The sequence below is a fragment of the Phycodurus eques genome, chromosome 13 (genome assembly GCF_024500275.1).
Source record: "Phycodurus eques isolate BA_2022a chromosome 13, UOR_Pequ_1.1, whole genome shotgun sequence".
Classification (NCBI taxonomy): Eukaryota; Metazoa; Chordata; class Actinopteri; order Syngnathiformes; family Syngnathidae; genus Phycodurus; species Phycodurus eques.
The window spans coordinates 5,132,120-5,155,082 of NC_084537.1; the positions used below are offsets into that span (position 1 = coordinate 5,132,120).

Sequence of the window (22,963 nt, forward strand, 5' to 3'; positions counted from 1 at the left end):
TGTTGCCGGGATGTCTCCATACGGGGTTTCTCTGAAATCCACATTAAAACCCAGAGTTTAATGGACAAAATTACAAGTTGGCTTTGTTTTCCGTTACATAAGAAATTGTGCTCACAGCGAGGAAGGTGTGGAGCTTTTTCTTTACGGGCACGAGGATGGCAGGCAGATGGAAGATCACACAATGAGCTCACTCATGCCATCATGATTACCCTAAGGGAACTAAGAACATGGTGCACCCTGAAAAGTCAAGATAAGACCACAGCACATGTAGGCCAACATACCAAAAAAAAAAAAAAAAAAAAAGCTTCTGGCGAGTGAATTTGGCAGAGAAAACGAGTTTCCAGAGGATCCTGACGTTAAGTAGACAGGATTAGTAGCAAATCTGAGTCAGAGGGTGACAAAAAAACTGAGCTGCACACAGAACCACTTTTATTATAAACGGGGATTAAGTTAGAAAATGATGATGAAATAATGATTCCAAAGTAACTACTGCTCTGTGGAACATAAAGCATCAAACAAGAGAGCGGGGGTGGCGGGCGGAAAAACCCTTTAGAACATTTCCCCCCCCCCCCCAAAAAAATAACAGATGGAAGAGATTAATCACGATGACTCGGTTACAATTCCAGTGAATGCTTCATTTTCACGCGAATCAATGCACAATTGATTGGTCTTCCTGACAGTTTTCTGTGCGTGCAGAGCCCTAAATTGCGGCAGTTGGATCTACAGGAAATTGCAGTCCAATCAAGATTCCTACGCACGCCAAATAAATGACAGGAAATGGGCCACATGGATTTGTGTATCAGGAACACAGTCAATCGTCTGCTCACATTTCTATCACTGAAGATTTCAAAACAAGCAAGTCATTAGAGGATAAACAGTGATCCCCCTGATTCCAGATGTGAAAACCAGCAACACAAGTGTCAAAATGTAGCTACTGCCCTCTAGTGTATAGTTATTTTTTCGTGAAGGACAGGAAATTGACACGAACATGTAACCAACGTCATTTAATTTGAAGTTCTCAAAATGGGCATATAAACAGACTGTTGCAAAATGTACAGTGTTGCAGTTCACGACAGCTACAGAGCCAAATCCCCAAAACGTCTATCAGTGTCCTTCAAAATATAGACTTTAGGGGTTTAGTATCTCACAGAAATTATAACCGTGCTTGGGGGAAAGAAAAACGCCAGACTTCTGGATGAACGTGTGCAAATATTGATGACTTGACCAAAAGAACTTTGCACCTTTGCCTTGTGTCGGTACTGGCCAGTGTCTGAGTCAGTTCATGCTAGAGTGACTTTTGAGGTGCCTCCTAAGGTGGTTGAGACAGGTGTACGTCTTGGGACAGATCTGGCAGTGGAAAGGTCGCACCCCTGAGTGGTTGAGCATGTGCTGCTTGAGTACGCTGCCATCAGAGAAGGCCTTCCCGCACTGAGAGCACACGTACGGCCGCTCTCCTGTGTGGACGCGCATGTGCACAGTCACCTTGTGCGCCATTGTGAAGCCTTTGCCGCACACGTTGCACTTGAATGGCCTCTCGCCAGTGTGGGTCAGCCTGTGTGTCCGCATCGCGCCCATCTGGGAGAACGCTTTCCCGCAATCCGGGCACACGTGAGGCTTCTCGCCGGTGTGAACACGCGTGTGACTCCTCAGGCCTCCGGCTGTGGAGAAACACTGCGAGCAGTGAGTACACTGGTAGGGGCGCTCCCCCGTATGAGTGCGCATGTGCTGCTTCAAGTCGTAGCGGTTCCGGAAGCCGCGGCCGCAGACCAGGCAGCTCTCCGGCCTGTCGTCATTGTGGCGCAGCTCGTGATTGGACAAGCACTTTTCGGAAAGGAAGCATTTGCCGCACTCCTGGCACTGGTACGGTTTCTCGTGGTCGACCCGCTGATGATACTTAAGCTCGCTGATCCCGGGGAACGTCTCGTCGCAGTATCGGCACCTGAAGCGATGGTTGGGACTGTAGGGGAGCTGATGTTCAGTCATCTGATGGTTCCTCAGCAGGTGGGCCATCTTGAAGGTCTTCCCGCAGTGAGAGCACTCATATTTGGTCAGCAGCTGCACACACTGGTGCCTAACGCATTCGTGCACGGACCTAAACTGACAGCCGCACTTGGTGCAAATGTGGGCGGCGTTCTTGCATTTCCTCTTCCTGTGGCCAGACAGGTGAGCCTCGGTGCGGAAGGCTTTGCCGCACTGGGAGCACTTGTACGGCTTGACGGCCGTGTGGAACCTCTGGTGCTCGAGAAACTCAAAGCGATACTTGAAGCTCCTTCCGCACAGTGGACAGTTGTGCGTGACTCGTCCCCGAGGGTAGGCGGAGTTGACAGTCAGCTTCCTCGCGGGCAAAGAGGAAATCCGACGAGCGGCGCCACATTTCCTGTGTTTACCTCCGCTCAGTACTTTGGCGGCCTCCATCTCGCTGACCTCATCGTGGCGTTGTTGATGTTTCACCAGACACTTGGAGGAGATGAAGCTCTTCCCACATTGTTTGCATTGGTACGGCTTGTCATGATCTACCTGCTGATGATATTTCAGATCGCCGATGCCGGAAAAACCTTCGCCACAATGGCTGCACTTGAAAAGGCGGCTCTGAATGTGAGTGAGGAGGTGTTCCTTCAGGCTGCTTGACTTTTGGAATGTCTTTCGGCAGTGCGGGCAATCATAGTTACGTTGGCGTTTTGGGCAGTGGTGTCGGAATTTGTCCAGAGAGGAGGGAAAGCTGTTCCCGCATTTTATGCACAGGTATGCAGCATTTTTGCATTTGCGCAACCTGTGGCCGGCCAGCAGCGTGGCTGTTCTGAAAGCCCTCCCGCACTCGGAGCAGTTGTAAGGCTGCAGGCCACTGTGGACTCGTTGGTGCTCCACCAGGACAGAATGATGCTTGAAGCATTTGCCACATTCAGAACATTTGTGTGTCACTAGCTGCGGTCTGTGACAAGGAGAGGAGGACATATCAGTTCTTTTCGGAGAATCGGGAAAGTCGGTTGATGTGGAAGGGTTTGTGGACAGTTCTTCAAACATGACTATCTGAGGAACATTGTGGTCATCGACACAACCGCTTGGGTGCGACACGACAGCCACTTCCAAAGAGGGGGGCAGAGACAGAGACGGGATAAGAAGATCATCTGACTGAAAAGGAGCTGTGTGTGGGGAGGAGGTAAAAAACAAAACAAAAAAAACAAACAAACAAAAAAAAGATACGATTGGAATAACTATCTGCACAACATCAAACAATCACTGACGATGAACAGAGACCATACCAACAGTATTTTTGGCCAATTTTCCATGACATTCTTTGCTTTGGAGGAGAAATTTGAGGTCTTCTCCAGTGGATACACACTGTATGTACTCATCAAGGACAGAGGGGTCAGCACTAAGCCAAGATGCAGTCTAAAAAAAATAAAAGAAAATATTAAGTTAATCATAGTAATAAAGATTTATATAGCACCTTTCAGGAGGGCCAAGGATGATTACTGTAAATTATTGGTGTGATTACAGTTTGCAGAGGTGTAGAGCTGCAATTCAGTTTGCACTGCTTTGATTTATTCTGCCATTTTTGATGGCGTACCTGCTTGAAATCTGGGATTGGCAGGAGCTCCTCGAGTCTGGTGAAGAATTCACAAACGAGCGTCTCCAGTGCTGTGTCGAAGTCGGGGCCATACTCCACTGGAAACACGTTCTGTGGGGTAAAAGGAATGAAATATTCTCGCCACGAGACTCTGCACATGGACAGGATACTTGCTGGAACCGTTTTAAGTTGAACTAATTACAACCTTCACTTGCAACTTCCTGGAACAGTATGTTGTGAATGTAAATATAGATGCAGTTCAATCTACCTTGAGGAAATGTTCCCTGCCATCAGTATCTTCAATAAGGCCTTGTACTAGCTTCATAAAGTTGGCCTCTGGTGCTTCAATTACTGGATCATTTGTCTCGATGGCAGAACACAGAACGGCAGTAAGAAATGTTTAATGGCATGATAACACACTCCCTGAAAACACGACACCAGCATCCCTCACCTCTTCAATGCAAGACGATCGGATCCTGTTGAGGTGAGTTTCCACAGCTTTGAGATCGTCAGGGTGCTCAGAACGCAACAATTCAAGAGTGGTCTTGAGGAAACGTAACATTTTCAAAGTAAGTAGCGCACACACAGCCAGTATATTTACAGAAATCTGAATTTTTTAAAAACAATACAGTGAACGTCACTTCTGAGACATAAAGACATTGACAAAAACAGTCACTGAGCAATAAAGGGTTGCTCGTTATCTGGTAATGCCGGTACAAATTGTTTTTTTTTTTTTTGGACAATTGTGCAAAAAGATTTAGAGTCCTCTAGCACTTAGAGCAGTTCGAATGACTAATCTTGCAACTTGACCTCCTCTAAACTTCTGAACGCACCGTACTTTTTACACAACAGGCTGTTCTCTAACAAGCATAATTCACATCAAGTGTTTAACCCATGAATCGACCAACACATTACCAAGGACGTCTAGCCCTATGCTTTTCTCGGACTCTGCAAGTTGGGACATTGTGTGAAACACAAATAAAAACAGAATACAATGATTTGCATCGTTCATTTTACACTCGAGACTATGTGAGTCCCGGGATGCACATGATCCACAATGAGTCCCAACCTGGGAACAATGAGTCCCTGCAACTCAAGGTGCTTTTATTGTCAATTCTTCAAAACGCGTAACACATACGGAGGATTGACTTGACAGAGGATTTATCACGGAATATAGCTACAGTAATCTTCTGCTATATCATGGTTCTTGCTCACTCAATATATTATTTTAGGCCTGTCATGATAGCAAATTTTCTAGGACGATATATTTTCCAAAAAACTATCATGATAAACGACAGTATCGTTGATTATTTTTTTTTTACGCCACTGATATAGTGATATTAGAGCATAATGATGCAAGTACATCCTTTTTAAGAACAATTCACTTTTAATTCTAAGAATAATGAGCATTGACATTGTAATGTAGAGCATTAAATAAAAATATCTTCGATAAAAAATATAAATAAAACAGACTCAGGCTCTGTTCACAAAAACTGCACTTAAATATTAAACATTTGGCACAGAGGTATAAGCATTCATTAATGCTCAATTTATTACACTACAAAGACAAGATATGTAATGTTCAAACTGATAAACATTGTTTTTTGGTAAATCTCATTTTGAATTTGATGCCTGCCACACATTCCAAAAAAAGCTGGGACAGGAACAAGTTCACCACTTTGTTGCATCACCTTTCCTTTCAACAACCCTCAATAAGCATTTGGGAACGGAGGACTAATTGTTGAAGCTTTGTAGGTGGAATTCTTTGCTCAACAGTCCAGGGTCTGCGTTGTCATATTTTGCGCTTCATGATGCGCCACACATTTTCAATGGTAGACAGGTCTGGACTGCTGGCAGGCCAGTCTAGTACTCACACTCTTTTACTACAAAGTCAAGCTGTTGAAACATATGCAGAACGTAGCTTGGCATTGTCTTGCTGAAATAAGAAGGGGCATGCCTGAAAAAGACGTTGTTTGGATGGCAGCATATGTTGCTCCAAAACCTTGGGTACCTTTCAGCATTAATGGTGCCTTCACAGATGTGCACGTTACCCATACCATGGGCACAAAAACACCCACATACGATCACAGATGCTGGCTTTTGAACTTTGCGACAGCAACAATCCAGACGGTCCTTTTCCTCTTTAGCCCGGCTGCAGGACGACGTCCATGATTTCCAAAAAACAATTTGAAATGTAGACTCGTCAGTCCACAGCAAGCTTTTCAACTTTGCGTCAGTCCATCTCAGATGAGCTCAGGCCCAGAGAAGCTGGTGGCGTTTCTGGGTGTTGTTGCTATATGGCTTTCGCTTTGCATGGTAGAGCTTAAACTTGCATTTGTAGATGTAGTGACGAAACTCTGTGTAAATATCTTGTCTTTGCAGTGTATTCAATTGAATGTAGGTTGAAAAGGATTTGCAAATCATTGTATTACGTTTTTATTTACATTTTCCACAACATCCCAACTTCATTGGAACTGGGATTTGTTATACAAATATTGTTATGTTACATATTGTTTAACTAATTTAACGTTACACCAATTGATTTATGTTTTACGCATCCAAAATATTACCCACCCAATATTTCACTGACTTTTACAGAACTTCATAGAAAATAGATTTTTTTTCACAATCTTTTCAAGGACCTAGAACATGCATTTTCACCACCATACGAACCCTGTGTTGTTGTTTATACCCAATTACTAAACAGATACACAATACAATATACTGCTGGGAAATAGACCAGATTAATGACAGTGAGAATTCCCGCCAGGTTGAACATAGTTTGCTGAGTGTTACTCTGCTGCCTGCAGTCAGATCACCACTGTAAATGAGAATAGGTTCTTAAGTATCTTACCTGGATAAATAAGTCTCCTACTGTTTTGAGTGAAAGCTCCATCTGGTACCTTAGCAATTCTCACAACAGACATCATATAGCGTTTTTCACTTACCCTGGCCCTCAGGCCCAATGACAAGAGTCTCCCCTCTCTTTTACTAATGAGCTCAGGAACTGCATCTGTAACCATGGATACAAACTCCTCCAGCTTCCCATAGTGCTTGATGTTCCTCTGGCGAACCACTTCCCACATCACCGCTGACATCAGCCTCAGTGGTGGGACCAGGAGGGCCAGCGATGACAAGGGAACATTGAATTCTCCAAAGACATAGTGGGAGGATCAGAATGTCATTACACCTCGCCACCTTTAACACTTTAACGAGCGCTCGTAAAATTACGTTACACGATTACAATTACGTTACACGCTGTGACTTTCGACTGTTCTCGTCATGTTACACACGAATAAAACAAAAATAAAAAGACTATCGTATCATGGAGTCCACATACCCTGACATTAACCGTGCGATAAGCGCCTCGAGCTTGTAGAAAGCGTCGTTTGTCCTGTGGTATAGCCACCTAAGATAGCAAACCAAACGCTCGCTGTCTGCTACAACTGAATTTAATTAAAGATTAAATATAAATATTTAATATTCATTAAATATTGCCGATGTTAACCAATACGCTAGCTCGAAGGCCGCTAATGTCGCCAAGCTAACCTAGTGTTGGGCGAAACAAGTCTCGTTCCAGGGATTAGTCGAGGCCTGTACAGCAGAGGATACACATTTGCTTTTGCAGGGAGAACAGTTAAAAAAATGTAAACATCCGTCGAGTTCTCCGAGCGAGCACTTACCCATGTTGCTCATGTACGAATTCTTCAAATCCAATGGAGTGCGAAACTTCTACATGGACGAATTTTCATTGTTTTCCTACTTAGCCTACAAGCTAACAGCATATGTAGCTGGGGCGCCAACTTCTTCCTGAAACAAACATCATTCTCTTCGTAGCCAAGAAGTCCGTTGGCCCAGTCTGCGGCTGCGTCACCCGGTTTGGAGTAGGAGCGTTCGTTTTTGTTTATTGTGGCAGCCCGATTTATAGCGTGCTAGGAATTAACATTGGCCGCCCATCTGAACGCCTTCAAAACAGAACGTTCACGAGATTTCACGTATAGCAGCCAGTAGCACTCAGGGGCGGTAACGTACAATTTGGCTTTGCAATTAACTAATAAAATGTTATTTAAACAAGTTCCTCGATTCCCAAAACAACGGGGACAACGTGGAATACTGTATCGGTTGGGCTGAAGTGCAAATTACTTCTATATTTATTTTTTCTTTTCGCAGTACGACCACTTCTTCTTCTTCTCCTTTCGGCTTGTCCCGTTAGGGGTCGCCACAGCGCGTCATCCTTTTCCATGTAAGCCTATCTCCTGCATCCTCCTCTCGAACACCAACTGCCATCATGTCTTCCCTCATCACATCCATCAACCTTCTCTTTGGTCTTCCTCTAGCTCTCTTGCCTGGCAGCTCCATCCTCATCATCCTTCTAGCAATATACTCACGATTTCTCCTCTGGACGTGTCCAAACCATTGAAGTCTGCTCTCTCTAACTTTGTCTCCAAAACATCGAACCTTGGCTGTCCCTCTGATGAGCTCATTTCTAATTTTATCCAACCTGGTCACTCCGAGAGCGAACCTCAACATCTTCATTTCCGCCACCTCCAGCTCTGCTTCCTGTGGTCTCTTCAGTGCCACTGTCTCTAATCCGTACATCATGGCTGGCCTCACCACTGTTTTATAAACTTTGCCCTTCATCCTAGCAGAGACTCTTCTGTCACATAACACACCTGACACCTTGCTGCACCCGTTCCAACCTGCTTGGACCCGTTTCTTCACTTCCTGACCACACTCACCATTGCTCTGGACGGTTGACCCCAAGTATTTAAAGTCCTCCACCCTTGCTATCTCTTCTCCCTGTAGCCTCATTCTTCCCCCACCACCCCTCTCATTCATGCACATATATTCTGTTTTACTTGGGCTAATCTGCATTCCTCTTCTTTCCAGTGCATGCCTCCATCTTTCTAACTGTTCCTCCAGCTGCTCCCTTCTTTCAGTGCAGATCACAATGTCATCTGCAAACATCATGGTCCACGGGGATTCCAGTCTAACCTCATCTGTCAGCCTATCCATCACCACTGCAAAAAGGAAGGGGCTCAGGGCTGATCCCTGATGCAGTCCCACGTCCACCTTAAATTCTTATGTCACACCTACAGAACACCTCACCGCTGTTCTGCCGCCCTCGTACATGTCCTGTATTATTCTAACATACTTCTCTGCCACTCCAGACTTCCGCATGCAGTACCACCGTTCCTCTCTGGGTACTCTGTCATAGGCTTTCTCTAGATCTACAAAGACACAATGTAACTCCTTCTGACCTTCTCTGTACTTTTCCATCAACATCCTCAAGGCAAATAATGCATCTGTGGTACTCTTTCTAGGCATGAAACCATACTGTTGCTCGCAAATACTCACTTCTGTCCTGAGTCTAGCCTCCACTACTCTTTCCCATAACTTCATTGTGTGGCTCATCAACTTTATTCCTCTATAGTTGCCACAGCTCTGCACATCACCTTTGTTCTTAAAAATGGGCACCAGTACACTTTTCCTCCATTCCTCAGGCATCTTCTCACGCACTAGAATTCTATTGAACAAGCTGGTCAAAAACTCCACAGTCACCTCTCCTAGATGCTTCCATACCTCCACAGGAATGTCATCAGGACCAACTGCCTTTCCATTTTTCATCCTCTTTAATGCCTTTCTCACTTCCCCCTTACTAATCATTGCCACTTCCTGGTCCACCACACTTGCCTCTTCTACTCTCCCTTCTCTCTCATTTTCCTCATTCATCAACTCCTCGAAGTATTCTTTCCATCTAGCTAGCACACTGCTGGCACCAGTCAACATATTTCCATCTCTATCCTTAATCACCCTAACCTGCTGCACATCCTTCCCATCTCTATCCCTCTGTCTGGCCAGCCTGTATAGATCATTTTCTCCTTCTTTAGTGTCCAACCTGCCATACATGTCATCATATGCCTCTTGTTTTGCCTTTGCCACCTCTACCTTTGCCCTGTGTCGCATCTCAATGTATTCCTTTCGCCTCTCCTCGGTCCTCTCAGTGTCCCACTTCTTCTTAGCTAACCTTTTTCCTTGTATGATTTCCTGTACTGTGAGGTTCCACCACCAAGTCTCCTTCTCTCCTTTCCTGCCAGAAGATACACCAAGTACTCTCCTGCCTGCTTCTCTGATCACCTTGGCTGCAGTGGTCCAGTCTTCTGGAAGCTCCTCCCGTCCACCGAGAGCCTGTATCACCTCTTCCCGAAAAGCTGCACAACACTCGTCCTGTCTCAGCTTCCACCATATGGTTCTCTTCTTTGGCTTTGTCTTCCTAATTTTCCTCCCCACCACCAGAGTCATCTTACACACCACCATCCGATGCTGTCTAGCCACACTCTCCCCTACCACTACCTTACAGTTGGTAACCTCCTTCAGATTACATCGTCTGCACAAGATGTAATCCACCTGTGTGCTTCTACCTCCGCTCTTGTAGGTCACCCTATGTTCGTGCCTCTTCTGGGAAAAAAAGTGTTCACTACAGCCATTTGCATCCTTGTTGCAAAGTCTACCACCATCTGTCCCTCCAAGTTCCTTTCCTGGATGCCGTACTTACCCATCACTTCTTCATCACCCCTATTAACTTCACCAACATGTCCATTACAATCTGCACCAATTACGACTCTCTCTCTGTCTGGGATGCTCAGAACTACATCATCTAGCTCCTTCCAGAATTTCTCTTTCACCTCTAGGTCACATCCTACCTGTGGGGCATAGCCACTAATCACATTACACATAACACCCTCAATTTCAAATTTCAGCCTCATCACTCGATCTGATACTCTTTTCACCTCCAAGACATTCTTAGCCAACTCTTCTTTTAAAATAACCCCGACTCCATTTCTCTTCCCATCTACACCATGGTAAAATAATTTAAACCCTGCCCCTAAACTTCTAGCCTTACTGCCTTTCCACCTGGTCTCCTGGACACACAATATATCAACCTTTCTCCTAATCATCATGTCAACCAACTCCCGAGATTTTCCTGTCATAGTACCAACATTCAAAGTCCCCACATTCAGTTCTAGGCTCTGTGTTTTCCTCTTCTCTTTCTGCCGAAGAACCCGCTTTCCACCTCTTCTTCTTCTTTGACTTCGACCCACAGTAGCTGAATTTCCAACGGCGCCCCGCAGGTTGACGGCGCCGGTGGCGGACGTTGTTAACCCGGGCCACGACCGATCCGGTATGGAATTCTTTGGATGAACGCTCATATTTGTTTGGCAAGGTTTTAAGCCGGATGCCCTTCCTGACGCAACCCTCTGCATTTATCCGGGCTTGGGACCGGCCTACAGTTTGCACTGACTTGTGCCCCCCATAGGGCTGCATTTTTTGCAGTACGACCACTATTTAAGTTAATAAGAGCGAAAACTATTTTGTGTAACCCAGCTGTAATTTCTACGTATTGGTTACACCAGCAGAGAAGTTTTCGGTGTGTTATCAAAACGGATATTGTATAGGATTTGTAGTAAAAATAATGCACACTCTTTTAAGTACATTTTAGTTCGTACTTTAATATTTTTACTTTGAGTAGAGCAGTTGAATGAGTATTTTGAGTCACATTTTTTCCCCCATTTTTTTATTTTTTAAAACAAGTATCAGTACTTCTACTTAAGTACAGACAGTGTTTTTGCCATCTCTCGTTTTAAGTGTTTGGAAAAAATATATATGGCTGGCATGTATTTTGTGCAGCGATGATTCATAACATTAACACCTGTGTGCTTTTTGAACAAGCAAATACATGGAGCGAATACATGGAGCGTGTTTGGCCTTAAAGGCCATGATATAAAATGTATACATTTGATTAAGAATGCAGACTGAGAAGGAAGGGTCCCTGGTGCAATTTCCCCTACTGTTAGAGGCACGATTTATTACCGCCCAAGTAATGACAGTGCAGACAAAGATGACATTTCAGGTTCAACATTTGTATATTATTGGTTTAAAACAGATCTGACATAGTGTGTAAATCGATCAATTAAATAATAGCAACTTAGCAAGTATTTCTGTGACAAATTCTTGAGAAAGCAAAAAAGTATTCAACCTCGATGACAACAGCGCTAGTAAGTGCAGGCAAAATTTGACATGAAAGAAAGCATATCCCCAAAACACAACTGCTAGGTTCATTGAAGACTACATTTCCCATACGTGTGAATGCGAGTGTGAATGGTTGTGTCCATAGTGCCCTGCGATTGACTGACGGCCAGCCGAGGGGGTGTACCTTGCCCAAAGTCAGCTGAGCTAGGCTCCATCTCATCTGTGACATCAGCATAGAAAATGTATGCATGGTTCGAATCAGACAGATACTTGATAGATGCCGTGAGATTTCAAATGCCTCTTCAGGTGATTGAGACACCTGTAGCCTTTAGAACACAACTCACATGTGTAGGGTCGGACTCCTGTGTGGTTCATGTTATGAATTTTCAGCTGGGTGCTACTTGAAAAGGCTTTTCCACATTCAGAGCAGACGTAAGGTCGCTCCCCGGTGTGAACACGCATATGACGAGTTAGTTTGTGCGCCATGGTGAAACCTTTTTCGCACACGGTGCATTTGTAGGGCCTCTCTCCTGTGTGGGTGCGTCTGTGTATCTGCAGCTCACCGGCTGACGCGAAAGCTTTGCCGCAGTCAGAACACAGGTATGGTTTCTCTCCCGTATGGGTCCGTATGTGTACGGTGAGGCTTGTTAACATGAAGAAACGTTTCTCACAGTATGTGCACTGATGCGGCCTCTCGCCTGTGTGAATGCGATTGTGACGGGTCAGGTCGTGTTTGTTCTTGAAGGATTTGCCGCAAAGTGCACAAACGTGTGTTTTCTGTGTTCTGTGGCTCTCTTCATGAGCTTCCAAAGACGCTGAAGAAGAGAACATCTTCCCACATCGTGCGCACTGATTGGACAGCCCAACAAGATGAATCTTCTGATGAAATTTCAGCTCACTCATACTAGAGAACTTCTCCCCACACTTTCTGCATGTGAAGATCCGCTTCTGAGTGTGAAACAGCTCATGCTTTTCCAACTGGCACATCCTCTTATAGCTTTTTCCACAGTGAGAACAGTCAAATGTTCGTGTACTGTGAACACACTGGTGTTTAAATTTGTGCTGTATTGACTGAAAGCTATTGCCACATTTGAGGCAAACGTAGGCAGCTTTTGTGCACTGTGACCGCCTGTGACTAGACAGATCCGAGCTTCTCCTAAAGGCCTTTCCGCATTGAGTACACTTGTAAGGCATCTCTCCAGTGTGGATCCTCTGATGTTCCAGGAGTTCGTAACGATAAATATAGCACTTGCTACAGTGAGCGCATCTGTGTGCAACCCTTTGCTGCTGAGGGCCAATGGTAGAGCTGGATGATGCAGAATGGAGAGCGGATGTGGAAGGAGCTGGGGAGGTGGCTAAAGCTTGGTCATCCAAAACAGAAAGCTCAACTGCTGTTCCTTCTTCCTTGCTATTGCTCAGATTTGGCAGAACCGTTTCTTCCCGAGAGCAAATCTCAGGTTCCTGTTGGGCTGCAGATACCCAAGTGATTTCTTCCACATCTGTGGTACTCAATGGGAAGCACTCTTGACTGTCATCAGTCAAGGACGAGTTTGTCTCCCTGGTTGAGACAGGGACAGCTAGTGATGAGACGAGCTGTTCTTCTGAGGTAGACGTGTCTATAAAGAGAAAAGACAAATCACTTCATTATGTCCGTGTTGAATTGTTAACCACACTTTCAAGCATTTAATTGAAAGTTGGATTCCATCAAATATTTGCATTTATGCTTGCTATGACATTTTCCTCTCTAAAGTTCAATGTCCCCAAACTCCTATGATTTGGCATTTGACCAAAATGTTTCTGTGAAAATATGCTTCTGAATTTTAATTACGCCAACTGACATTTAAAAAAACAATACCTTTGTCAACATAAACTAACATATTGTCATTTATTTTCAAAGTTAAGGTACGCAGCCCCCCTCCTTATTAAAACAGAAATGCAAACACCAATGGTATGAGAAAGGTGACCAAAAAATAACATTGTAGGGGAGGTCTGGGGGGGGGATCACCCAGGGCCCCACAGAGATTTTTATTTTAACATAAATTAAGTAATCTGTAAGACTCGGAAGAGTACAACAAGTCAAAAAAAAAAAAAAAAAAAAAAAAAAAAAAAAAAAAAACACAGAGAAAAACGTATATTTCCACCGCTCAAGTACATGTTGATGTACAAATTTAAGATGAAATTTAAATTTGCCTCATTTCTTTGCCTGTTTTTTCTGGCTTCAAACTTGAGCCAGGCCCATCTCCGCCTGCACTTGATGCCTGCTTCAAGCAGTGCCACATGAATAGCATCCCCCTCTTTAAACACTCTCATTCTGGATAAGAATTGACGAACATCATTGTCTGTTTCACTTCATTTTTCACTATTACTAACTTCAAAGACTAATCCCAAATGCATCCTCCATGAAAATATTAATTACAGTGTTTTTCTGCTTTTATTGTCCATTCCTGAATTTGAAGTTAGTTAATTCTGTGTTGTGACATAATCCCTAACATCGCTCCGTCGCTTAATACATTTAACATTAACATCCGTAAACTAATTAGGTAATTGTAAGCGCGTTTCCTAATTAATACAAATTGTACTAGCGGATCAACTCTTGTCGCCGAGGTTACGTGTGCTTGGCGGTTCCGCTCAATGCGCAAATACAAAATAGGAGTGCAACAAATACGACACTGGCTGATCTGATGAGCAAAAATGTTGCGTAAACATAAGAGTAGCAAAAGAGGATGTCCACTCCGGAGGTAGGTAGAGTAGCCAAATATTGAACTCAAGAGTACTTTTACTTGAAAATAATGTGACTCAAGTAAAACGTAGTCCTTCCAAAAAATTACTTGAGTAAAAAGTACAGTGAAATAATTACTCAAGTACTGAGTATCTTCAGATTTTTTTTTTACAGAAGCGGAAGTCGTAGTTTCGTGCACGAAATAGTTGATAAATAAGCAATAATTGATCAATAAAAGTAGCGAGCGAGATTTAGATCATTGCAACTAGGCTTTACACGATCAGGATTTTTGGGGCCGATCAAATAAAAAAAAAAAAAAAAAACGATAACAGATCACCGATCTGATCACAAGATGGAGCAATGTGTCTATTTACACGACTTGTTCATTTATTGTATATACTTGTGTACTGTATACTGTATCGATCCTTCCATCCATTTTCTGCACAGCTTTTCCTCACAAGGGTTGCGGGCGTGCTGGAGCCCGTCCCAGCTCAAATTATTCTCTAGCATTTTAGAGAAACGTTAAAACACCAATTACATCTAGGGGGCCTTATATTGCGGCGCACCTTATGTGTGACTTTGATGAGTGCTCCGCTTGACTGACTGGGAGCATTTCCTGGCGACACGCTTCTTATATAGAAGAAAGGCGGACGTGACAGGACAGCATGCGGACGTAAAGGGGGAAGGGTGCGCGTGAAGGAGGACGCTAAAGGCACACCCCCAGGAGGTATATAGTGCCGGGGTGTGCATTGTGCAAAACAACATCGGTTTGGCTAAGGACCCCCGAAAATGGCACCTACGAAGACACACGCTTACCAAGCACAGTTTAAACTGCAAGCTATCAGTTACGTGGAGGAACATGGGAATCGAGCAGCCGCGAGAGAATTCAAGATCACCGAATCCATGGCTCGCAAGTGGAGGAAGCAGGAAAACGAGCTTCGCCAAGTCAAGAAGACGAAGCTGAGTTTGCGCGGAAACAAGGCGAGGTGGCCCGAGTTGGAAGACCAACTCGGGCAATGGATTAAAGAGCAAAGAACAGCCGGGAGAAGCGTCTCCGCAGTCACCATTCGACTGAGGGCAACAACGCTTGTAGAAGAAATGAAAATCGAACATGTTCAAGGAGAGCCGTCTTGGCGCTTTCGTTTTATGAAACGGCGCCATCTATCCATCCGGGCAAGGACTACCGTGGCGCAGCAACTTCCGGCGGATTACAAGGAAAAGATGGCCATCTTCCGCTCCTACTGGAGAAAATGAGAGAGTGGCTGAGTGAGGTGTACATAAAGAGACCGGATGTTTTTATTCCCATGCGTCACCGTCCCTGTTGATCTGTGACTCCATGCGCGCCCATCTCACAGCAAGTGCAAAAAAAAAAAAAAACTTTATTGGCCATCAGATAATTACAGTACTGCGCAACAAGACACGTGACAAGGCTAAAAATAAACTAGCTTTTGGATTCATACATGACGAACATTAGCTCTTCACAAACACACACACACACACACACACACACACAGACATATGTAAGGCGTGTCTTAAAGCATGAGTCTACGTCCCTGCTAATTTTCGTGCGTCACAAACGTGGGACACACAACAAACGAGATCCCTGTACATTGATTGACATGATTTAACTGGCATTATTTTGTTTGTGTTTTTATTTTCTCTTGATGATTATCAACCTGAAAATTACACACTTTTTCAGAATAAAGAAAAAGAAGTATATGGAGTTGACATTGATACAGAAACCTAAATAATGTATCGCAGACTTACCATTGGTGTTCATCTTGGCTAATTTTCCTCTTTGGATTGTGCCTTTGAGCACGACTGTGAAGTCCTTAGCTTCACAAGCATACTGCATGTAGTCTTCTAGCAGTGACGATGCATCATCGCCAATCCAAATTGAGGTCTGTTCAAAAAAACAAACAAAAAAAACAGTATTAATATGCAGCGCTAAAAAAAATTCTAGTGTGCAACAGTGATGATCATGCCTGTTTAAAATCCGGAATAAGCAACAGCTCGTCCAATCTGGAGAAGAACTCAGACACCAAAGTTTCCAGTGCTGTATCAAAGTCTGGCCCATAATGCACAGGGAACTCATTCTGGGAGGTGAGGATGATGAAGGTTAAATTGTGTTGCTGTACCAATTTATTTGAACACATGAAAAATGGACATACACACCTTCAGGAAGTGTTCTCTCCATTCATGGTCATCCACAAGTCTCTGAACCAGTGCAACCAAGTGGTTCTCAAAAGCTTCATTTGTTGGAAGGGCCTGTCACGAATAATAAACACATATCCTCCATAGAACACCAGCCTGACATTATGTGATGCCTATCAATGAAGGACCAACCACTGAGCACACACCTGCTCTGAGCTGCCTGGTAGGATGCTCTCCAATACGGTTTTAACACATTTAACATCCTGATCAGAGCTTAACATCTGTAAAGACATCTGCAATATACAATGACACACCTATTGTTAAAATTATTTATCTGAGCAGGATATTGAAAAGCAGAATTTCCAATTCAATGGCATTAGTATAAGGAACTGTACATTGCCAATGAGTCATTGGAATTGTATTAACTCTAACAAGCACATTTGCCGTAATTTCTTGTCTATAACCCGCACCCCCCCCCCCCTCCCAAAATGGCCATTATACATAGGTATAGGGGAAAATGGACAAAAACTTTCCCATCTTATAAGTGTATGCCGCCATCTAGGTTATGAAAAAGCTGTACACTTTTATCCCAAAATGCCACCGCCCCCTAGTTGTTATGAGAAAGGTGTACACTTTCATTCTCATATGCCACCATCACCTAGTGATTATAAAAAGGTGTAGCCTACACTTTCATTCCAGTACGTACGTATGACTGCATGTATGTACAGTTGTGCTCATAAGTTTACATACCCTGGCAAAATTTGTGAAACGTTGTTGTTTTTTTATATGACTGATGGCTGAACAACCATCATCATTAATTTCTTTATGGTTATGTTTTGTTTAGTGCTAATGCTTATCAGAAATGCTTGACCATCTAATTTTATTCCGATTAAAATTAAATGTATTTCGCCTGGCCTTTTATGTTTTCTTGAAAGAATTGTACACCTTACAAATTCTACTTGGGAAATCAAACATGAGCACAACTGTGTTTTTTCTCATTTACTAAATAAAAGTCGGGCTGTGAACTTTCAAAATAAGAGCAAGTAAATAAAAAGAAAGTATTACGTATTCAAATAAAGTGCTTCACTTCAGAATAATTATTTGAAAAAAACTAACATACAGATAATACTTTGTTTTTATCATATGGGTAAAAGCAAATTCATGTATTATAAAAATACATTATACATAGGTAGAAGGGTTTTCCAGAATTTTGAGGTCAATTTGGGGGTGCGTATTATACATGGGCACGCATTATACACGAGAAATTAGGGTACTTCTTAACATGTGGTCATGATCATCATTACCTTTATTTTCAATCCCAGAGTAATCAGCTTCCTCTGTCTGTGAGTCAATATATCAGGGATGGCTTCATTCACCAAGGAAATAAACTCCACCACTCTCCCATAATGCTTTGTGCTCCGCAAATGAACCACCTTCCACATGACGGCAGACATCAACCGCAGAGGTGGGACCAGGAGCCTTAGCGAAGGCAAAGGCAGCGGACGTTCTGACCAGCCAAAGAAGCGTTGTCAACAAACAGGTACAGTCAGATACACTATTCACGCAAAGTCAGGAAAATTCTTCTGGGTAAAATTTCAGGATGGATGCAAAATGCACTATTATAACCTTTGCAGGTTATTGTTAGCGAACAACAAATTGTGTGACAAATTGTGCAAAAAGTACCAATCAACGTTGGACTGTTGGAAATGTGCATTCAAAAATGTTTAGGTCAAATTAAGTTCCCCTGTAAAGGCATTTTTGGTTCATCCTGAAATGTCACTGGGAAGACAAATATCCCGAACATTTTGTGAGTAGTGTATGAAGGACATCAAGTAGATAAATATGACCAGTTACATGATATCAGACAAAACTTCATTCATTTTTTTAGGTCAATTAGGATTACCACAATTATTTCTATTTGCTGAATGCCAGAATTTTTTTAGTCATATATATAATTGACAATATGGGTAACATTCATTGGCACGTTTTTAGCCATCTTCTTCTTTTCCTTTTTTTTTTTTTTTTTTCCGTAGGTGTGAATGTGAGTGCGAATGGTTGGTTGTTTCAATGTGCCCTGCGATTGGTTGGCGACCAGTTCAGGGTGTACCCCGCCTCCCGCCCGAAGATACCTGGGATAGGCTCCAGCAAGCCCGCGTGAGCATAAGCGATAAAGAAAATGGATGGGATGGATGGATAATGCATTAATGTTTTATTTGTTACTAATTTATTTTCTGGTTGTTCTTTGAAGTTATATTTAAAGTTGAGTGTTGATAGTTGAATCAACACAACGTTTTGAAATCAATGAATAATCGTGTTAATGGATTGATGATACATGATTTTAATATCAATCAAAATGATCGTGATTATTATTTTTTTCCATACTTGCCCAGCCTTAATTAGTGTAGTGTCCCCTTCCCACTGCGAAGCAAACCCAAACAAACTTGTCAGATCATAGAGCCAATAGCACTCACCATAAATACATTGAAAAATGTACAGCTAATCTATATGATCGGTATTGGCAGATCTCACTCATGGAATATCGGAATCGAAAACCCTGATCGGAGCACTTTCGCCATCGTGTGCACAACATCAAGACACAAGATAAAGCATTGTTGGAACGTCAGTGCTAAGTAAATATTTGAATAATTTGATTAATTGGTGCAACTGTAATGAATACCTTGATTTTAGTGAGGCTAGTAGAGTTATAACCATGAATCCAACTGTACTAATAATTTCTTAAAGGGGCTCCAATATAAAGATGCTAAACACTAAATAATCAATAACACTTAACATACTATATCATGAATATACGGGGGCCAATACACGTTCTGACAGGGCCACCACAACTTGGTTCGTGTTAAAAACCCTTAACGTCGGACGCTGTTGCACGTTTATAAATTGTGAGTCAACCCCTTTGGACGCTTAATCGCCCTTATCGTCAGTGCGTTAGAAACCTGTACAAACATCCATCCATCCATCCATTTTCTGAGCCGCTTCTCCTCACTAGGGGTCGCGGGCGTGCTGGCGCCTATCCCAGCTGTCAGCGGGGTACACCCTGAACTGGTTGCCAGCCAATCGCAGCGCACATACAAACAGACAACCATTCGCACTCACATGCACACCTACGGGCAATTGAGAGGCTCCAATTTATGCATGTTTTTGGGATGTGGGAGGAAACCGGAGTGGCCCACGCAGGCACAGGGAAGAACATGCAAACTCCACAGAGGCGGGGCCGGGGATTGAACCCGGGTCCTCAGAACTGTGAGGCTGACGCTCTAACCAGTCTCCACCGTGCAGCCCCCTGTACAAACAATGACATTAAAATAAAAATAAAATAAAAAAATCGAAACAAAGGTTAAACTTTACCCATTTGACTCCAGCGAAGGAACACAATGTTTCGCGTAATGTCTCTCTATTTAAATTGTTTCCCCAACAATCTCGTTCTGCGCTATCTATCTGTTCCCTTGCCTCGACTGACAGTAACAACAACTATTTCCTGTGTCCTGAGTCGCCGTTCGTCTTCTTCGTCTTCTTCGTCTTCTTCTTCGTCGTCGTCTTCTTCATCTTCATCGTCATCGTCTTCTTCTTCTTCTTCTTCTTCTTCTTCTTCTTCTTCTTCTTCTTCTTCTTCTTCTTCTTCTTCTTCTTCTTCTTCTTCTTCTTCTTCTTCTTCTTTTCCTTCTTCTCCTTCTCCTTCTTCTCCTTCTTCTCCTTTGTGTTTTATAAAGGTTGGTAAGAAAGTTCTGGATGTATTACAGCCACCTACTGGTATGGAGTGTGGATTATAACCCATTTCCACTATATACTGTATTTCAATCCCAGGCGTCGAAACCATGTTGGGAGAAGGAAAAGACGAAAATGAGAAGTTTTGTTTTGACAGTAAGTCAGGAAGCAGAAGAGTTGGAACTGGAGAAATTTGGTACTAGCCCGACAGTCCCAATACCAATAATACCACCATGGATACTTCCAGAGGCAAAATTGGAAAATGAGGAATGTGAATGGTTGTTTGTTTGTATGTGCCCTGCGATTGGCTGGCGACCAGTTCAGGGTGTACCCTCCTTTCACCTGTAAGAACCTGTGAGTTGACATCTTAATCCAACCTGTGTTATTGTTAGTTGTCCCAGCAAAAGCAATTCAAGCCTGTAGCGTGCCTATGGAATTTATTTGTGAATAAACACCATATGACGTGCACGTTAGTTAACTGGTGTACGGAGTTGCTGTGCCGGCACACTGAGGAAGGGTAGGCCCTGCCCCCTTGCAGCCTTACAATGTATACATTTAATATACATACTCCATATTCCATAACAATAAGGGTTTACATATACCTAAAGATAATAATTACACCAGCCGCCACTCATCGGACTTTTAATTAATTTCAATCAGAAAATGTTTTAGGGCGTATGTCGCTTCCTCGCGTTTTTTTTTTTTTTTTCTTTACCAATTGCTGGTTTGCGGCGTCCATTCAACGTGATATTGACCTTATTGAGCACCACGTGCCGGGGGGGTCTGGCAGCGGGCCAAGTCTCCTCCCACTTCAGCGGCAAACGCCAAGAGGCGACGGTTTTGGACCTGTTCGACACCCCTGCATTGCAGGTACTGGTTGTTGCTGGCAGTTTCAAGACTCCCCCATAACCCTTCAAAAGACCAACAGGTGCATGTTTCTCCGGGAACCTGTGCAAATGTGGTGGTTACGCAGACAGTTCTCAGGAATGTTTCACGCCCCTTCCTCGAACACTGTTACCACTGTCTCATAAAATAGACATATTCATGGCATGTAGCAAAAGTTCATCTCAATACTTTGCTATATAGCCTTTGTTGGCAATGACAGAGGTCAAATGTTTACTGTAAGTTTTCACACAGTGTTGCTGGTATTTTGACCCAGATCTCCTCTAGAGCAGTGATGTTTTGGGGCTGTCGCTGGGCAACACAGACTTTCAACTCCCTCCAAAGATTTTCTATGGGGTTGAGATCTGGAGACTGGCTCGGCCACTCCAGGACCTTGAAATGCTTCTTACGAAGCCACTCCTTCGTTGCCCCGGCGGTGTGGTTGGGATCATTGTCATGCTGAAAGACCCGGCCACGTTTCATCTTCAATGCCCTTGCTGATGGAAGGAGGTTTTCACTCAAAGTCTAACGATACATGGCCCCATTCATTCTTTCCTTGACACGGATCAGTCGTCCTGGCCCCTTTGCAGAAAAACAGCCCCAAAGCATGATTTTCACAGAAGGTATGGTGTTCTTTGGATGCAACTCAGCATTCTTTCTCCTCCAAACACGACAAGTTGAGTTTTGACCAAAAAGTTCTATTTTTGTTTCATCTGACCATATGACATTCTCCCAGTCCTCTTCTGGATCATCCAAATGCTCTCAAGCAAACTTCAGACGGGCCTGGACATGTACTGGCTTAAGCAGGGTGACACGTCTGGCACTGCAGGATTTGAGTCCCTGGTGGTGTTGTGTGTTACTGATGGTAGCCTTTGTTACTTTGGTCCCAGCTCTCTGCTGGTCATTCACTAGGCCCCGCCCCCCCGTGTGGTTCTGGGATTTTTGTCCCCACGGGGTGAGATCTTGCATGGAGCCCCAGATCGAGGGAGATTATCAGTGGTCTTGTATGTCTTCCATTTTCTAATAATTTCTCCCACAGTTGAGTTCTTCACACCAAGCTGCTTTCCTATTGCAGATTCAGTCTTCTCAGCTTGGCGCAGGTCTACAATTTAGTTTCTGGTGTCCTTTGAGAGAGCTCTTTGATCTTGGTCGCAGCGTAGTTTGGAGCGTGACTGTGTCTTTTATACCGATAACGAGTTCAAACAGGTGCCATTAATCCAGGTAACGAGTGGAGGACAGAGGAGCCTCTTAAAGAAGACGTTACAGGTTTGTGAGAGCCAGAAAGCTTGCTTGTTTGTAGGTGACCAAATACTTATTTTCCACCATAATTTGCCAATAAATATTTAAAAAAAAAAAAACCCAAAACCAGACAATGTGATTTTCAGTTATTTTCTTTTCTTCTTCTCATTGTGTCGCTCATAGGCGAGGTATACCTATGATGAAAATTTACAGGCCTCTCTCATCTGGGAGACTTTGCACAATTGGTGGCTGACTAAATACCTTCTTTTTTTGCCCCACTTTGAATCTCCTGGTGGTGGCAGTGTACTCTCTCTTTCGCAGTGCTGTGAGGGCTTCTGATGGAATGTATTTGACGATACGGTACTGTGCTGTAACTTGAACGGTTGTCCGATATTTAGAATCATTTATCGTACAGTCTGATCAAAACCATTTATCAACAAAAATGGAGATCGGTAGGAACCAGTCTGAGCATCTCACAGTCATATCATTCTCTCACAAGATTAATTAAATGGCTATAGTATATACTGTATTTGTTTTGATTACAAGTAAATTATATGTCTGAAATAATAAAAATTGTTGTTGCTGTTTGGTTAAAAAAAAAAAAAAAAAGGGAACTGGATAGAGCTAATCCAACATTACATTTGTCC

At 43.3% G+C, this 22,963-nt stretch overlaps 2 protein-coding genes across 4 annotated transcripts; both read right to left on the reverse strand.

The window, feature by feature from the left end:
• Positions 1-344: 344 nt before the first annotated feature.
• LOC133411841 (zinc finger protein 345-like) lies at positions 345-7,880 on the reverse strand. The gene is made up of 7 exons (XM_061694568.1): positions 7,252-7,880; positions 6,517-6,719; positions 4,020-4,112; positions 3,837-3,932; positions 3,569-3,679; positions 3,261-3,390; positions 345-3,140 (listed from the first exon to the last, which is right to left on the reverse strand). Exons 1-7 carry the CDS (start codon positions 7,262-7,264, stop codon positions 1,276-1,278), a joined length of 2,511 nt encoding a protein of 836 aa, XP_061550552.1. The 5' UTR covers positions 7,265-7,880; the 3' UTR covers positions 345-1,275.
• A 3,261-nt stretch (positions 7,881-11,141) lies between these two features.
• LOC133411805 (zinc finger protein ZFMSA12A-like) lies at positions 11,142-20,034 on the reverse strand. Of its 3 annotated transcripts, none has more exons than XM_061694498.1 (7): positions 19,839-20,034; positions 17,777-17,979; positions 16,679-16,765; positions 16,494-16,586; positions 16,304-16,414; positions 16,086-16,221; positions 11,142-13,215 (listed from the first exon to the last, which is right to left on the reverse strand). In XM_061694498.1, exons 1-7 carry the CDS (start codon positions 19,840-19,842, stop codon positions 11,858-11,860), a joined length of 1,992 nt encoding a protein of 663 aa, XP_061550482.1. In that variant the 5' UTR covers positions 19,843-20,034; the 3' UTR covers positions 11,142-11,857. The 3 variants fall into 3 exon arrangements, with proteins under 3 accessions (XP_061550482.1, XP_061550483.1, XP_061550484.1); XM_061694499.1 differs by having other exon boundaries at positions 17,777-19,773; XM_061694500.1 differs by lacking the exon at positions 16,679-16,765.
• Between the last annotated feature and the right edge of the window lie 2,929 nt (positions 20,035-22,963).

Excerpts from the sequence above, each read along its gene's own strand:
- LOC133411841 (XM_061694568.1), bottom strand. Across the intron at positions 3,680-3,836 it reads GCAGGGAACATTTCCTCAAG|AACGTGTTTCCAGTGGAGTA; the intron begins GTAGATTGAACT and ends TTTACCCCACAG. Across the intron at positions 3,391-3,568 it reads CAATCCCAGATTTCAAGCAG|ACTGCATCTTGGCTTAGTGC; the intron begins GTACGCCATCAA and ends TATTTTTTTTAG.
- LOC133411805 (XM_061694498.1), bottom strand. Across the intron at positions 16,766-17,776 it reads CTCTGGGATTGAAAATAAAG|ATGTCTTTACAGATGTTAAG; the intron begins GTAATGATGATC and ends TGTATATTGCAG. Across the intron at positions 16,222-16,303 it reads TTATTCCGGATTTTAAACAG|ACCTCAATTTGGATTGGCGA; the intron begins GCATGATCATCA and ends TTTTTTGAACAG.